The 17832-nt window shown below is 41.6% G+C and overlaps 1 protein-coding gene across 2 annotated transcripts; it reads right to left on the reverse strand.

Moving 5' to 3' along the window:
- On the reverse strand, positions 1-17633 carry urb2 (URB2 ribosome biogenesis homolog). 2 transcript variants are annotated; one of them, XM_062421562.1, is made up of 12 exons: positions 17570-17633; positions 16394-16576; positions 16027-16203; positions 13597-14744; positions 13341-13479; positions 10765-13240; positions 10049-10209; positions 9696-9806; positions 8063-8305; positions 5069-5165; positions 4001-4134; positions 1-898 (listed from the first exon to the last, which is right to left on the reverse strand). In XM_062421562.1, exons 2-12 carry the CDS (start codon positions 16517-16519, stop codon positions 701-703), a joined length of 5010 nt encoding a protein of 1669 aa, XP_062277546.1. In that variant the 5' UTR covers positions 16520-16576; positions 17570-17633; the 3' UTR covers positions 1-700. The 2 variants fall into 2 exon arrangements, with proteins under 2 accessions (XP_062277546.1, XP_062277539.1); XM_062421555.1 differs by having other exon boundaries at positions 16394-16546; positions 17570-17615.
- Positions 17634-17832: the final 199 nt, after the last annotated feature.

The following is a 17832-nucleotide window of genomic DNA, read 5'->3' on the forward strand; positions in this document are numbered from 1 at the left end:
TTAGATAAGACAAAGTACAATTTACACATAACTCCATGTTTTTTTAACAGTTCAATAAAATGATCATTCGTCACTGAAATGGGCTTCTTCAACAAGGTAAATGAGGTGAGTCTGCTGAGGAAGCACCTTTAACCTCAGTGCTTTAAAAATACAGTGACCACTTCCTGTCATGCCCATCAGTGTGGATTTCCTCCGACCGTCAGCGACTGCTCCTCTAGTCAGGTACAAGCTGAAAGTTTATGTGCAACCTAAGTGGTCCAAATATAAATAATTGTGCAGACAACAAGTAATAATCTGTTACATCAGGAAATGAAATTGAGTTGTTTAATGTGGGTGTAGTTACAACCCCCCTCAGGCCATTTTAGAGCAACTGATTTACAAGCTTACATTTAACTATTTGTATTGGATTTGTTTAAATATGTAAAGAACAGAAGATATTTGGCATGCACCTGTGATGCCAGATGTTTTTTTCTCAGAAAGTTTATGTTGATTGTTGTGTTCAGGTGCAGAATTCAAGGCAACCATGATGTCCAATTTATTTATTTTTTATTTTTTTTAAACTGTCTCCAAAGAGCAAAAACAAATCTACTGTGAGCTTTCGCAGTGAGAGCTGTGTTTACACTTATCCACAAAAAGAAGAAATTACATATTACCATACACTTAATTCTATTTTAATTTAATTGGCATCTAAACTGAAGGTTCAAACTGTGTACTTGTCCTCTCCTTGCCTCTGGGCTTTGTGGTAATGGGTGTAGCTGCCGTAGAGCTCATTGAACACTTCTCTGACGCCCATCTGCAACCCAGCCGTCAGAAACTTGATATCCTGCTCCATACAAAGGTCCAGTATGCGGTAGATCCCCTCCGTCAGATGCAGCTTAATGTCTGGTCGCAGAGTAACCTGGAAAGACAATTAAGAGGACAGTTACTAAAAGAGAAGAATGAAAGACAACAATTTAAAAGAAGAGGGCAAAAGCAAGAAAGATGAAGTTTAGGTCAGAAAAAGTTCATATCTATTTCACAAATTGTGATATCTTTGTTTCACTGGTTAAACTTCCAACATCAGGCTTAGTCAACAAGGCAGTGACTATCCTTCCCGTCTCACACACACCCACTGCCATTCATCTCTGCTTCCCCATTTCCACATGCACTTTCACAAGATCATTTTTTCAAAATATAATTATTCTGGCACATAATTTATTTAGACCTAAATACATAATTTAGACCTAAATATTCATGTAGGTCTCACAATTAGCTTTAAAGCTGTAGGTTTCTATTAGAGTGACATCAAAGGACAGACATCTTCATCTATACTGGCTAAATGTATGTTAATGCAAATGTGAAGGGCGGACTACAAAGAAGCGGTGCTGACTATCAATGAATTACTCCTGTTTGGAAGCCAAAGAAGAGACAGGGTCAAATGTAACCGATGGATGGTTATCGGTTAGAGAAATACTGCCAAAGCCATCAGAATGAAGAACTTTCTGAACAGGATCAATTCAAATTAAAAAGGAAAGATTATTTTCAACACAGAATTTAGTTAAATGACACAGATTCATAGTATCTGATCTGGTCTACGTCTCCCAAAAGAAGCAGCAAAAGCCTCTGGAGTCTTACACATAGACATCTACCTGTGTGACAGAGGCCGAGCAGTGTGTTCATCCAGCTACACAACCAACATCACACCAAGGCTCGCTCTCTTTATCCAACGCACACACACACACACACAGAAACATAATAGACAAACAACACTTCTTGTGCTCAGTGAACTCTGCAAAACAAGCAAGTACAATACTCAAAAGTGCCCAGTTATTCATCCCTGACACATTATACCCCCACAGGTGTAGGTGTTACAGCACCATGACCTGATGATCTGTTCAGTAGGCTGGACCGCAGTCCTTTGACATTCATCGTTACAAAGAGTGTGAAGACGATGGCCGCTCTGTCCTGCTGACTGTATTTGTTAAATGATGAAATAAAACCTGGTTCTCCTAATGACAGGCTTCACATGAGGTTTTTTTGAACAAACAAAGCTGGGTTTTCAGATATTGGAGCAGTAGTTTACTAAAGTTACAGTTAGTGGTGCACCTAACAATTAACAAATACCTGGTATTGTTATTATACCTGAATCAGTGCGACCTACAGTGAACAGGAGCCCAGTGGTAGCACACTGCTGTGTGATGAAGCCAAAGTGATGTTTATATCTGTGGTACAGAGCTACTTCTGTGGCCTACCAGTCCCCAGTGGTACCTGGAAGCTGATGAGTCACAGTTTTTACCCCAAACACTTTTGTACTTGTCACTTAAAGCTGGTTTGCAGAACTGTACAAATGCTTTATTTTATTTATACTATGGATAAGGCCCCTGTGGTTTACTCTTTACTGTGCCATCAGCCCTTTTAGCCCTGTATATTTTACTACTGCCTATTCCAGGCTGTATTACATGATAATATTTCAGTACAAAACTCCAGAACAGTATTTTGTATTAATGGGAGATCTGACACTTGTGTTGTGAAACCAAATCCTTAAACTTGAGTATAAAAAGATGCGATGACCAGGCAGAGACACTGGTCTAAGTGTTCATTAGCGAGTCTGCTGCAATATGAGGTCTTCACTGCTCTCTTCGTTGAAAATGATTTATTTTACCATTATTCTGCTGGAACCTTGATATCACAACTTCAACTGGTTCAGTTTTGTGTTTCTTATGTCTCTGTTTTTCTGGGTAGTTAGGTTCAAAATAGACATATCTGGTGGCATTTCGCAATCATCTGCTTTTCCTTGTGATTTTGAGCTACATGCAGTAAGTAAAGAGGACTTCACTACCTACTGTATCTGCAAAATCACATAATAACATTTGGGGAGATCAATACATAAAAATAAATATTAAAATGTCTTTTCCTAATATATAGCATTGTGTTTAGCTTATTGAAACCTAAACCCGAAGTCTCTATCTGCTGCTGTTGTGTCCATTTTCAACTGTGTGAGCATTCATGACATGTTTAATCAAACTACATATTAAAATACAAGTACAATAAAGTGACATTAAAATAAGGGTTTAAATAGAAAATACTTATTCAGCATTAAGTCATAAAAGCTCAACTGTTGCTGCTGTTTTGTTCTGGCCTAATAACACCTGTCCACTGCATGGAAAGTTCAGTTCAGGCTAAGAGCCATTAGAAACCGTCCTGACACAGAAAAGCTAAATCACCCCGGACTTACAAAGAGGTTCATCTCTTTAAAAGGCCCCATTAAAAGCACAATAAAAATCCAATTTTAGGAATATTAGATGACTCATGCAGAGCTAAAAGAATCCCCAAATCCTCTTCCTCACTATTTCTGTCCATCTGTCCGTCCATTCATGCAGTCTCTCTTTCTGTCTGTCTGCTACTTTCATGTCTTCCTCTCTGCTGGAAAATGCTGAGTCAGGCTGGCGTCATGTTAAGTACAGTCTGGTAGCAGAGAGGAGTTGTGTTCACAAACCAGACGTGACTCACTGCTTTGAGGGAACATCCACCCCAAAGCTTCATTCCAGTACATTGGAGTTACAGTAATCCTGGACCTGTTCACTGAGATTTGCAAACACTTACAATCTGGCCAATGGAAACCCTTCCCATCTCTGTTTCTGAGCGTCAGCATCTCCGTCACTCTGCTCAGCTGAACCTCGCCAGCTCAACACAGCACCAGCAGACAAACTAGACTGGATCAAAGGATCAGCTGGGATCCTGCTGCTTCATTCATGTATGTGTGTGTGTGTGTGTGTGTGTGTGTGTGTGTGTGTGTGTGTGTGTGTTTGTGTGTGTGTGTGTCACTCACAGCTGTAGAAAATAACCAGGCATGACAGATGGTTTTATATGAGGAACTCTGTATAATACTATGACTGTGTGTGCATATGTTGACACTCTCATTGCTCTGTCACCAAGCTGTAAAACCATCACAGAGAGCCATTTTCCAATGTGAATATTTAGCAAAATAAGACAGATGAACACTTAAAATGTGTGTTTGTACCTTCTGCAACTCTGTGACGTACTCGGCCACCATGAAGGCCGACAGTGTGGTGAAGCTCTCAGCAACAGCAGCAATGTGAGAGTACATCCTTTCAATCAGTCTGGAGCACTGCAGATACACTTCACTGTCTGGACCTTGAGGAAAAAAAGAGACTGATGTTACTTCATTAACCTGTTTACCTGTGGAAACTTGAGTTTAGAGTAAACATAGAGCGTTATGCTAGAGACTTAATGTTTTGGCAGTTTCCTCCAGGCTTTCAAGTTGCCTCCATTTCAATAATGATGTTGCTATACAACACTGTAATTGCACTATCTGACTTAAATGATTTTTTTTTCAAGCTAAAGTAATAAATTACATTGGAAGCCATGAGGAAATTGGGTTATTAGTGGAGCGGAAAATAGGATTGGATACTTCAACAACTTGCTAAAACAGCACTCTTGTTGACTCTTGTTCAGAGTCATTTCTATGATGACTATGTAGCAATTTCTGCCACATATGCCAGCAGTTTGCATTGAATTTAGACTGAAATATGCATCCAGATTGTCAGTGTTCCCTGTCTCAACATCTTTCTGGCAGGCTCTGCTGCATAGAAAATATCAAGCTCTGCAACAGTATTGAAATGTGTTCTTGGGCATGAGTCCCTACACACCAGTGCCACGACCATTGACGTCTGTCAGGAGCAAACAGTAGAAAGATACATTTTCCTTTTTAAATCAAAAAGAGGATCAAAGTGAAGTTCAAGTTCAGTATTAGCTACTTTTCTCTTAATCTGTTACATTTTAAGAAGATACTAAACCCTGTGCAAAAACAATGTAGGTAAAGTAAGTTATTGACATTAAATAAAAATAAAAGTAACATCAGACTTTCACAAGAGGTCCTATTACTTCCTATCTCAGTGTGGTCGACTTGGTGGAGTGGGGGCATTCAAAGGTCTGGACCCAGACAATAGCCCATCAAGTACCCAATTCTCAAAGTACACACAAACAAAACCTTTGCACAGACAAAAATGTAATGTCTCACTCCAAGCCAATAGCTTTTACTCCACTTGTCTGAACCTGTATGTGTTACCTGTGTCACTATCTCCTCTCTGCCGACCCTCATGCATGACGGATGTTAGCAGACGATGAAAGACATTCAAGAATGACGGAGCTGCATTCAGCATCACCTGGACACACACATAGAAGAATACAGTTATAAAACATGCTCCTTATTATACACAGTTTGCTGTCATATTAGGAAGTAGAATGAATATGTATTATTTGCTGGATGGTCATAATGGCACCTTTTGTTTACTCTTCTTTTAAATTAATGGGAAACTATATGTATTCCTTAATTAGTATTTCTTACAGTAATAGACACTGGTAAAAGCTAAACTATGAGGACATCAAATATTGACTTCACTGTGTATGAATAATGCTAACACACAGCTCTTATACAGGAGGCCTATACTGTCAAAAAGACATCCAGAAGTTTACCTCAAATTCGGACAGAGATTCAACGGTTTCCAAAAAACAAACATGTTAGGTTGAGTGATGGGACAAAAATGAGAACAACTGATGAATATTTCAGCAGCAAGTGAGACGGTGTGCAGGAGTTTGTCTCATTTTTATTCAAGTTTTGTCTTCCTCCCACGCGCCTGTCACATATTCAGGTGTGCAGAGACTTGTTTCAATAGTTTGGGGTTGGATTACAGGGAAATGTATATAAAAATTCAGAATATATGGAGAACATTTCCACCTGGTGTAACAGTGAAGGCATAAAAAACTGTCTTGGGTTTGAAGATTTCATTCTGTAAACATCAAACAGCTTCAATGAAGCCTCGCAGGAGACAAAGTGTATAAATGTGATGTTGTCATACAGTGCGGTAAAATGTGTTTATACTGACTTTAAATGAAAAGTTTTGGGTGTCAGAGACTGAAAAGAGAAACTTTTTTATGATTAAACTATCCTTCAGTTCATCGATCACATCATTTTCACTGCTTGAGCTGTAACAGAGCAGACATAAACTTACAGCTCTGAAAATGAGTGAGGTAAAAGTTGGATTCCTACCTCTCCCTCTCCCTCTCTCTGTTCTCTGTTCGAGGCCTATAGCGGGCTGAGGGAGGGGTAAAGACACGAGAGAAACGAGAGGGGGATGATGTCACCAGCTGTAGTCAGTAATGGTTTCCATCAACCCAAACCTGCTCTATGCCAACCTACACCCCATGCCAGCTCCCCTACCACTCCACCCTCCACTTCTTCCCTCCCCTCTTGTCCTATCACACCTCATCTCTCCAGCTCACTCCCCTCTTCTCTACTTTGTCCTAAAACCTCCTTTGTGTATCACATTCCAGTCACATCTTACTCTTTTGTTCTCCATCTCCTGCCTCTTCCCTCCTCTCTTTATCACTTATGTCTTTACTCGTTCCTCTTCCACTATAAATGTACTCTCCATTCAGCCCCCCTCCCTCCCTCTCTGCTGGTCTCCTTTGCCGCTGTCTTCTGTCCTCACAAACATCTGATATCAGTTAGTTGGCTTTTGCCCTGTTTTATTCGGTGCAGCTGGCCCATATCAGTCCCACTCTGTCACAGTTTCTGAACAAAAAAACTATCAACATTTCAGAAAGTGAGAAACTAAAAAAATGATCACGTTAACACTATTTGAGATTGAATAAAGCTGGTAGTCAGTGGATTGGAATATGGATTCATTTGAAAGGTTTTACATTTCTTTGTGTCTTTCTATAGGAGAAACTATTTAGATCTTTTGACACAAAACACACACAAAAGCTTAAAATGTGAACACTGTGGGCTTTTCGTGCAGCTGTAGCACAACTCTGGTGAGCTGCAATATCCTTTGGTTTAAAGCGACATTCCTCTGCGACATCATGTGGGTTCAGCAGAGTCTGAGGCAGATACCGCCTCAAATCTCTGCAAATCATGGATCCAAACAGCAGCCTTGACTTAAAATTACCTTCATTACAGCTCACTATGAACACAGTCTGACAAAGCAGGAAAAACCTTCAGAAAGAAACTTAAATGGGAGAAAAAAAACTGCACATTAAGCACACTGAGGGCTTTCTGTGACGAGTTTTCATGTTCTCTTGACTTCTGCAATGTTGTAAAACTGCTTTAATTATAGCTTTCCTGTAATTAAAATGTGTGTTTAAACCTGCAGAACTTTTACATGTAAACGGACATCGTTTACATTCAAACCCTTGACACATGAGTTCACACAATGCTGATTAAGCCTATCACCAGCAGATACATTTCACAGTATACTGGAGATTTCAATGTGTCAGGTTTGACATCCTGTACAGGCCGGATGAAAGCATACTGCGCGTGCTCAGAGTGCAGAGCTATCCTGCTAGAGACATCAGACAGACTTCTGGTTAGCTCTCTGCTAAATGAATGGGGATAAAATAATTTAATCATGTGGCTCTTCTAAACTTTTCAAATTTTACTGGATTGAAGAGATCGAATTCTGATGAGATGAGTCATTTTGTGTGGGTTATGTGCCACTCAAAACAGTTTATTTGCTGTTTTACAGCCACAACAGAAGCAAAAGAGTAGGCTACAGCAGAGGATATGACATAAGCACATGTCCAAAGTGTTTTTGTAATTACTCTCACTGCCAGAAGAGGGAGACAAAAGTCTTGCGATATACAGTTAAAAATGTTTAACGTATTAAGGACTAAATAACTCTACTGGTTTGGTCTTCATATTATATGATTTTTATCTTGTGTGTAAATATCCTCTGAAAGCATCTAAAATCATCACATCAATGTTCGAAATAAAGACAAGTAATCACAACTGAGATGTTGATTAATTGTCAGCATTTTCCAGTCTTACGACCTCCCCAGTTTGTTCCATTAATTGTGTATATATATATATATATATATGTTTCTTTGAACATATCACCAAATTTATCCCGATTCTTTTTCAAATGTATCTATTGCACCTACAAACCCAAATCAGAATGAGAACACCTTTTTTTGAAGTGGCGTACACTCACAAGAAATTTTTCCTTTTTTTCATACAACATACTCATTCACTCCCTCCCTCCACACGTCTGCCTCATCTTACCTGAGGATGACACTGGATGATGGCAAACAGTGCCTCATGAACGGCCAGAAATGCTGACTGGTAGACGACTGGGGTTAAGTGGTCAAGAGGCACTGACTGAAGCGCCCCAAGGATCAAGATCACATGATGAGGGTTGTTGAAGAGGCCCTCTCCTTGACGCAGCAGTGATGTCATTGACATTACCACAGGGATGGTAAAGGGAAGGGTCAGAGAGATGTCGTGACTGGATGATCTTACTAGAAACTGTAACACAGAGAAATGTGCACACAGATGTTAGAAAGTCTGCTACATTCTGCCATTTTCATTTCAACTTCTTAAAGGTTTCTTAAAGTTATTAATTTAATGCCAAAATAAAAATAAGGAAACTGACAAAAAAATCATGATGACAAAATGTTTTGGATATTACTTTGTTATCAACTCAAGACATGTTGTAAGAGAGCAAAAAAGTAGGACCTTTAAAAACACTGCACTGAATTATATATAAAAATATAATTATTTTACATTAATATTTGACATTGATTTTAGATAATACAAGACTTTTGGATTGCATAAAAGAGTGTGAGAGAAATACAGAAATGACAGATGACAGGCATATGGATATAATGAGTGTGGGTAACAGAGGACAGAACATTTCCGTGTGTGTGTGTGTGTGTGTGTGTGCAGTATGGCTAAGCAGATTGCTGTGTTGTCTGTGCTCCACCCAGCAGGCTTGATGGAAAACATATTGACCAAAAGACCCTGCCTCAAAATCACAATGAATAGACATTCCAGCATAAATCAGCAGACTGTGATTGTCATTTGGCTGCTGAATCACTCAAGACAACTTTCACATTTACTTCCAGCATGCTGTAACTGAACACTAAACTGTAAAATACTTGCAGCAACAGCATGGCACTGTTCCCTGCTTGTCTTAACACAGCTGTCATTTTACTAGGCACTTTAGCTTTCTGGTTTTCCTCCTGACTGCACTTGAAAAGAAGAATTCTTTCAATCACACGAATATCAAAATGCTGCCATTGTATTGGCAGTAAGGAATACTTCTATCTGGCAGGTGCACTTCCGAGTTTTCTCTCTGAGTGCAGCCATTAACACAAAGCTAGCTTCAGAGGGGTGTGTTCTGTAAACATTAGTCAGTATATCCTCTCTCCAGTGATTTTAAACTAGATAAGTTCAATTGTAGTAAAGAACTGAGACAATATACTTAAACATTTTTTAGGCTGGAAACTAATCTTGATTGTTTGTAAAGAAATGAGTTGCTATAAGTGGGGTTTTAAATCCAGTAGTAGTAGTCTGCAGTCACTGAAATACTGTCTCTGCATTTGAGGTTTGGATTTGGACATTTTCAGCACCATTTTCAGTCAGTATGAATCAAGTCTGAAATGACTGGCTTAGTGCATATAACGAAACTATTGCATTAGCCTCAGAAACATCTCATCTTAAAAACATGATACTCTTGGTGCAAGTGTGTGTACATGTCTGTGAATGTGTGTGTGTGCGCCTTTCCTTGTATTTACTGTCCTTCGTTTGTGTGTGTGTGTGTGTGTGTGTGTGTGTGTGTGTGTGTGTGTGTGTGTGTGTGTGTGTGTGTGTGTGTGTGTGTGTGTGTGTGTGTGTGTGTGTGTGTGTTTCTCACCACCATAGCAGATATGATCTGTGGTGCAATGAGCCACAGAGCTTTAGAGCAGGGTTCAGGTAACTGACAACAGGAAAGCAGCTTAATGATGATTACTGCAGATAGCACCTCCTGGAGCAAATAAAGGAGGAGATGGAGAGAGAGAACTGTTAATTTGGCAGATAAATAATGCAGCAACAAATCTGATATCTGATTAATACTTTTCCCACAGAATATGAATTTCTCAAGAAAGCTTCGCTTAATAAGATAACAGTCATAAAACATGTGAAAGAAAATCTGATCAGCTTGTGTAAGTGTGATGCAACATGTTACAATCGGAGTATACATGGTTTTAAATGTAATCTCAGCCTCACCCTGTAGTTTCCAGCCCGCAGCTTGCCAGTGTCCAGCCCTTCTCTGATCATCAGCAGCAGCAGGTTGAACTGACTTGTGGTGCTTTTCTCCACCAGGTAGCGCAGCAGCTCCTGCACAGGCGGCTCCAGCTCACATAAATCAGTTGCAGACAGCCAAGGAGCTGAACTCAGAGTGAAAATGTGTTACAGTCAGTACAATGATGACTCATTAAAACAAAGTAATGGGTGGTGGATTATATTGAATTGTGTTCCTAATATTTTGTAAACTCAATTAAAATACATGAGCAAGGATAAATATTAGAAACACTTCTTAATATAATGTACTCCAGTACACTACCACCAACCACTACAACCTCAATAATGAACATAAAGTAGAATTATCGCTTTCCTGACAATGTCAACAAAAACTGAAAATGTATAAGCTTCTTGAAAGTACAATTTATGTAAGAGCTGTTGTGCTGGATTGCATTAGATTGCAGAAGTGTTCCTAATGAAGCTGCTGAGGAGTGTATATGCGTATGTGTATACAAATAGGCCAACTAGGTTAAATATGGTTAACAACTATATTCAATATATTGTCATATTTGTGTAGCTACTTCAACATAAGTGCTTATTTTCCCGAGCTGGCATGGAAAAGATTAAATATGATCAGTTATAAACTTATGTTAATATGCTGAGGGGATTTCACAGGTGGATTATACATTGTGTCCATCTACCTGTCAGCAACCTGTGCACATTCTGCAGTGTTTGAATGTACAGCTCATCCAATTCATTTCCTCCCTTCTTCTCCTCTTCTCGCTCCTCCTCCCTCTCTTGTCCTGTCCTCTGCACTGCTTGGTAGAAAGCTGACAGGAAATGGAGAGATGCAACCAGGAAGTCCATGGGTCTGGGGGCAGAGCTGATTTCTTTATGGATTTGCTGGCAGAAACCTCGATAGAGGGTGATGTGACCCAGGGTCAGCTGGGTGCCGCTCTGCTTCTTCTCCTCTTCCACCGACAGTGCAGACAGTTCACAGTTCAGCATGACGGTAACAACTTCCACAACGAAAGCTTGACTGAGGATGCTGGCTGGCTGACCGACAATCTGCATCTTGAGGACGGACTCAACAGCTGGTCCCAGTGAAGCAGTTGTTCTTGCAAGCATCTGAATCAAAGTTTGATCCATTGTTTTGCTTCTTCCCAGGTGAGAAGTCATTGTCTGTGAGAAAGAGGTCAATGATGTCAGCAGAAGAGGAATGGACTGAACAGACGCTCCAGGATCTGGTTCTGCAACAGATGCCACAACTGGCCTGCTTGCCACTTCCTTGCTGGTAAGATAAGAGGCAAACTGCTCCAGATTGAGGCGAACGCTGCTGTTTCTGACTATAATCAACTGAACCAACGATCCAATGAAGCCCTGTACTGCTTTGATCAAATCCAACCAATCAGAGCTACTTGTGGAAACAAATCTTCCACTGTGGCTATGCCAGAGGAGAGAGGACACCACAGCCTGCAGCAGAGTGCCGCCATGGATGAGCTTCAAAACGCCTTGGAAGTTTTTACCCTCCAGAAGACGAGCAAGAATTATGAGCAGCTTCTCCGGGAATACAACAACATCTCCAGAGGCAGGCGGATCTACGGTCGTCTGGTCCGAATGACAGGAGGTGGAAGAGAGCATGAAGAGAAGGAGGAGGAAAATGGATGTGAGATCCTCAGAGCTCATCCCATCTGGGTTTAGGTTTGTTAAGATTTGGAGTAGGTTTACCAGCTCCTTGGTCTGTTTGTCGGTCAGCAATACCGACACCTCTCCAGTCTTAGAGGATGTCAATATATCCTCAACTATAGTCTCTTTTTTCACCAGTGTGGACAAAGGTTGACCCTGTCCTTGCCCTTTAACTGCTTCCTGAAATGCCAAGAGCGTAGGACACACCTTGGGTGTATGTGCTGCCACAAGAACACTAAAAATCCTTTGTGTGAGGGAACAAACTGTGGCAGAGAACAGTGAGGGCAACTCAGGCAGAATGGAGCTTTGGAGAAGCTGTGAAGATAAAAGGGAGACAGTCAGACAGCCGTCTTTGCCTCTCTCCGTCTGTCTGCTGAGCAATGATCCGACAAGTACGTTTGCTACGTAGCCTACATCTTCTCCACTCAGGTAGGGAGAAAGCAGAGGCAAATTGGACGTGAGAAGATACCAGTGAGCAATGAGGTAGGAGCTGGCATTCACACTGTCTATCTGCCCGCCCCACACCTGCTCTCCATCCAGACTCACCTCAAGCTCCTCTTTAGCTAAAATAAACAGGGCTGCCTTGTTTAGCAGTGCTGCTGTGCTTTGTTCTGCGACTAAGTGGGTATCTAACAGGGCTTTCTTCATCTGTTGCAAAGTGAGGAGTTTGAGCAGCAAACAGCTCATGGGGCTGCAGGAGAGGGAGACGACAGAGTCTTCTACCTCACAGGATAGAAGGCCCTCTATACGTGTCAGGAGAGATCGGTCTTCAATCTCACTTCCAGCTGCAGTCTGGGCTGAGTCAAGAGATGTGTATTTGCTACAGTGAATATGAAAGAGTGTGTCCACTTCCACCCAGGTGTATCTGAGGAGGAGAGCAGCCTCTTGTGTCTTCTGCTCCCACATTTTCCTCATTTCAGAGTCTGATGCCTTCTGAGACTCTTTGTGGTCTGAATTCTTTTTACCTTTCCTCTGGGTTCTCTGAACTGAACTGAACTCAACTTTTTCTGCTGACAACAGCTGCAGCAAGTCCTTGACTACTCGCTGCATCTCCTCCATCAGGCCTTGACTCTGTCTGACTAGAGGAAGAGGAGAGGCATTATCAAGAGTCTTCAAGCTAAATAAAACAGCATGAAGGAGCTGGCTTAGGGAGAAGAGCTTCAGGGATGCACAGTCTCTCTCCTGGTCCACCTTTACTTCATCATCTCCTACTCCATCAATCTCCATCTTCTCTGCTTCTCTGTCCTCCTTCACCAGGTCAGGTAGAATATACTTCTTGATGCTCTCCAACACTAATGAGCAGATCTCCAGACCCTGGGAAGCAGGTGTATCCAGAAGACAGGTCCTGAAGGAGCTGGAGATCCCTTCAGACAGCAGAGGGGGTCGAAGGTCGTCCAGAGCTGGCTGACAGATCACAGACAGGAGCTCTGAGAAGAGACGCGGCAACTGGCGGAGCTTGGTGTAGGTCTGGAGTAGGCTACACAACGTGAGCTGTTGGAGGAACAAACATCGTCAGTCAAAAATATTTAATTACTAGCTCTGTTGCAAATTGCAAATGGGAAATAAAATATAAGAGTGATTGAATCGAGACCTGTCTGGCCCGTTGCACTCGTGCTTCCATGCAGTCAGCATTAACCCAGGCTGAAGACAACAACTGGTCCAGGTCTGGTTCAAGAATGAGATGGTTGAGACTCAATAGCACTTTCAGACAGCGGTACCATGCTGGAATGCTGAAAGACAAAATGTTACATGTGTAGAATGTTACTTAACTCTAGATCCACATCCAGAGTTTTTATTACAACAATTCCCTAGAACACAAACAAGGAGGTGGTGAACACTGTACATACATTGGCTGCGCTTGATTGAAGAACATTTGTCCCAGCGCTCTGTAAAAGTTGAGCTGCACCTCTTTGTGTCTTATCCTGTCTGCTGCTACGTTGTAAATATCAGCTGACAGAGCCTGGCTCAGCAGGGACTCTACAGCCAGCAGGGCCAGGCTCCAGCTTTCTGGGGAACAGGGAGAGTCAGGGGGAGACTCAGTTGACACAGAGACTGACTGATCAGCTTTGGCAGATGAGAGTGAGTGTCCATCCAGACCAACATCCAAGGCCGGGACCAATCTAGTGAGAAAGTAGAAACACAGCATCCTCTGCTCTTCCTCACTCTCTCTGCTGCCTTTTCCATAGCTTTCAAGAAAGAACTTAAACAGCAGAGAATATGTGTTTGACTTCACTGAGTAGTGTAGCGATGGCTCACAATAGCCCTGGGCGCTCAGTTTGCAAAGTATAGCACTGACCGGTTTCAAGGGGCCTTTTGCCCCTCCAGGACCACGCTTCCCAGAATCCTCTTTGGATGGAAGAAGCTCCTCCTTGTAGGATGTCAGATGCTCAGAGGGGAATAGAGCTAACTGAATGATGGACTCTATCTTGACACGGATGTCTCTACACAGCTGCTGACGGAGACGCAGATGTGTGTGAGAAGGAGCATGTTCACCAGAGGTCAGCAGGTGTCTGAGTAGCACTAGTGGCTGGATCAGCTGGTTGGTTACCAAAGAAAAGACTCTGTTGGGATTGGCTTGTTGTCGCTGAACTGATAAATAACCCGATAACACTTGGAGCAACACCTCAAACAAATTAGCTGAACTGTGTTTGTCCTTTTGCTTGGAAGGGGCCTTATCAGAATCTAACTGTGGGTGATGTGGAGGACTTTCAGTGATCAGCTCAGTTTGAGAAGTGTCCAAATCGCTACCATGCTGAGTTTGAAGACACTCCGTCACAGGCTGACAGGATCCTGTGAGCACCGGCTGTTGTAGCTCACGGCAAGCAAGGGAGCAGAGCTTGGCTAGCAAATCGACCATGAGCTCATACTTGGTGGTAAAGACAGATGAGAGAGCAGGAGAGGAGAGAACGCCCCGACACACACTCAGTAGAGTGGATACACTCATTGGAGGCCCAGTTGCAGCACGTGAACACTCCTGAAGTCGGTCGAGCAGCAGCTGGAGGCAGATAGGGAAAGAAAGTGTCAGTAGAAATTCCATATTATCATTTTAACTCACACTTCCTCTGGAATTATTTCAGCACAATCACTGTCACACAACTTTTAGAGATACTTAATCATCGTGAGTATGAATATGCAGTAGCCAGAGTCTAGTATGTGATTATCAAGTGGACAATCACATACAGTTGTATATTATGGCAGTGTTGGGATTACAATTGTTTATGCAGCTGTTTTTTGTTTTGCTTTTTCAAGACAATGATTGAAAGATGCACCTCTTTTTTCCCAAAAAATTATTGACTCTAATCAATCACAATCACTAACAGGAAGTTAAGAGGCAATCTCATCAAGTTAAATGACATTTTAGAGCTTTGTTTTTTATGCCACAGGTATTCATAATATACTGTAAGTTGATGTATGTACAGCATATTTTTGACCCATCAGATATAGCAGAGGACCGACAACAACTTGCAGAAAAATTGCATAAATAATCAACAATAAATCAAAACTGTGTTGTTGCATTACAAACACTACTCTGTTTAGAGGTAAGCTATACTCCCCCCCTTCCCTGTGTTTTCCTGTTGTCTCCCCTTCCTAGTGTTTGTCCCCAGTCTTTCTCTCTCTCTCTGTGTGTGTGTGTGTGTGTGTGTGTGTGTGTGTGTGTGTGGCGTTGCCTCCCGGTTTTCCTGTCCCACCACTCAACCTGAGCACATCTGATCTACTAATCAAACTCTACAAGCCAAAGCAGTATAAAGCCGCAGTTCATCTCTCCAGACTGCACCATATCGTTTAGTCACTAACCCAGTACAGTAGCCAAGTTCCTTGTAATCTGCTCGTTTGTTTCTCTGATCTCCTGAACTCTACTAATCCTGTTTTCTGCCTGAGCTATAGGTTCACCACACTAGCTTCCAGGATACCCCCCGCATCAGCCTTGTCCTTATCTGTTGTTTGCCAGTTTGGATTGCCCCTCTGCCTGCTTCAGTCACCCTGCACCACTGCCTGCTCTGCTCCCAGCAAAGAAACTCCCAGCCTTCGTTTGCCACATTCAAACTCAAAGAACACTCAGTTAAGCCATCAGATCTATCTATAATTTGTGTTACAACACTCTGCCTTTTAACCATTCCTGTATCACCTGGTCTGTGTTGGCATTTGGGTCCTAAAATCAACTGTTACAACACACTCTCTCCCTCTTTCTTTTAAAAAAATATACAAAATATTTTTATTTTTAAACACTACTCTTTTTATGCACAAGTCCTGATGTTTTTCTTTAACTGTGGACACACCTGTGCCATATTGAGCCTCAGGCTGATGGTCTTGCCCTGCTTGAGAGGAGTGTGAAGTTTCCGGCTGTGAAGCAGATCATCAAGGTAACACCACAGGCCATCCAATACATTTTGGGAGAACCCAACCTTTTGATTATACCACCCTGTCAGGGCATGGGTGCACCAGTCCAACAAGACCTGCAGAGAAAGAGGATCAAGACAAACATGTACAGATGGTAAAAATCCATAATGTGCTTTTTAATTAAACAGTTGCTGTGCTCTGCTGTTCATCATAAGATATCACGTTAGAAAGTCCAAATCCCTAAGTGTGGTCAAAAAGAATCATCACATGAGGACACACATTATACAACACAACTCGAGCTGTTACCTGCTCCTTGTTGGGCAGCAGGCACTGAGAGGAGATCCAGGCAAAACGTGCCAGCTTCAACTTGTCCTCCCATGGTGTCTGAGGACTCTTCAGTTTCAGATGGATACCTGAGTAGATGGCAGCCATCACTGCAGAAGGTGATGCTTCTCAAGCCTAAAGAGAAGGCGAGTAGAGGAGTCAGCGCTGCAAGGAGGGAATGCAACATATTGATAGATTGAAATGTTGTTCAGATGGACTGGTAATCAGGGTGGCATTCACTTCATTATAGAGTTACATTAATATTCATGATAATTCTGTATCAGACTGTCTTTTTTTACAGACTGTATATATTTGGGTCCCAGACTAAGACATAAGTCAGTCATGCAGTAAGGGCCAGACGAGACAAGTTTCTTCCCCCTCACTGTCACACTTATGAACAGTAAACTCACCATGGCACTGTGCAACAACCCTGGAACACTATAATACACACAAATCTTATACATATATCAACTAAAGTAACATCTCATTTTTAAAATGTATTATACCAGCACTTATCAGTTCTTTGTACTATTTGTGTCCGGTTTACAGATCACAGAAACTGTTTCACCTGTATAATTCATTGCTTGTGTTTATTTTTAAAAGACTTTTGTTGTTATTTTGTGTAAGTACACTGAGAGCCACATTTATTGTATGTGTAAATATACTCGGCCATTAAAGATGATTCTGCTAACATTAAAATTCAGCTGCAACCACCGACTTAAACTAATAATAGTAAATAATCACAAGACTGAGGAAACAATAAGAGACGTATTTTGTTAATGTAGAGACAGGTCATCAGACACTTTGAGCTGCTGGGTAAGTAGATCTTATTCCAGCTGCACACACATGGCCAGAGTTAACAGCTCCGTACAGCGTGACACACACGTAGGTGGACAAACATATTTATGTTTTACATAGATGACCTTGCTCCTGTGTGAAAACAAAATGTATTGTCTGTTGGATTCCCACATTTTTAAAAAAGCAACTTTAACGCGAACTGCAACCATCTGGATAGCATGTCCCTGCTAACGTAGCTAATGAGCTAATACTGGAGGCTGCTTCTCGTCGGCACACAAGGAGAAAAACAATGGAGACTAAAAAATAAAATTACAAATAATAGTTACGTGCAGCTGAGTAAACTTCACTCATTTAACTTACGACTTTTCAGCACGTGTCTGCTGTTTTCAGGTGATGAACTTTCAACTTTCAACCCGCCGGCCAGGCAGAAGCAACCGATAGCCGATCTAAATAATCGGCGACTGTCGGCTCCGCTATGCTTAGACATACTGTGTATATATATATGTGTCTATGCCTTTATGCTGCTGTGAACCTAATATTATCTGTTAGAAATTATAAATAAATCATATTAAATTGAGTTTTCTTGGATGAGGGTGAAATCTACACATTTACAGATAACAACC

The sequence above is a fragment of the Scomber scombrus genome, chromosome 1, assembly GCF_963691925.1.
Source record: "Scomber scombrus chromosome 1, fScoSco1.1, whole genome shotgun sequence".
In the NCBI taxonomy this organism is placed as follows: domain Eukaryota; kingdom Metazoa; phylum Chordata; class Actinopteri; order Scombriformes; family Scombridae; genus Scomber; species Scomber scombrus.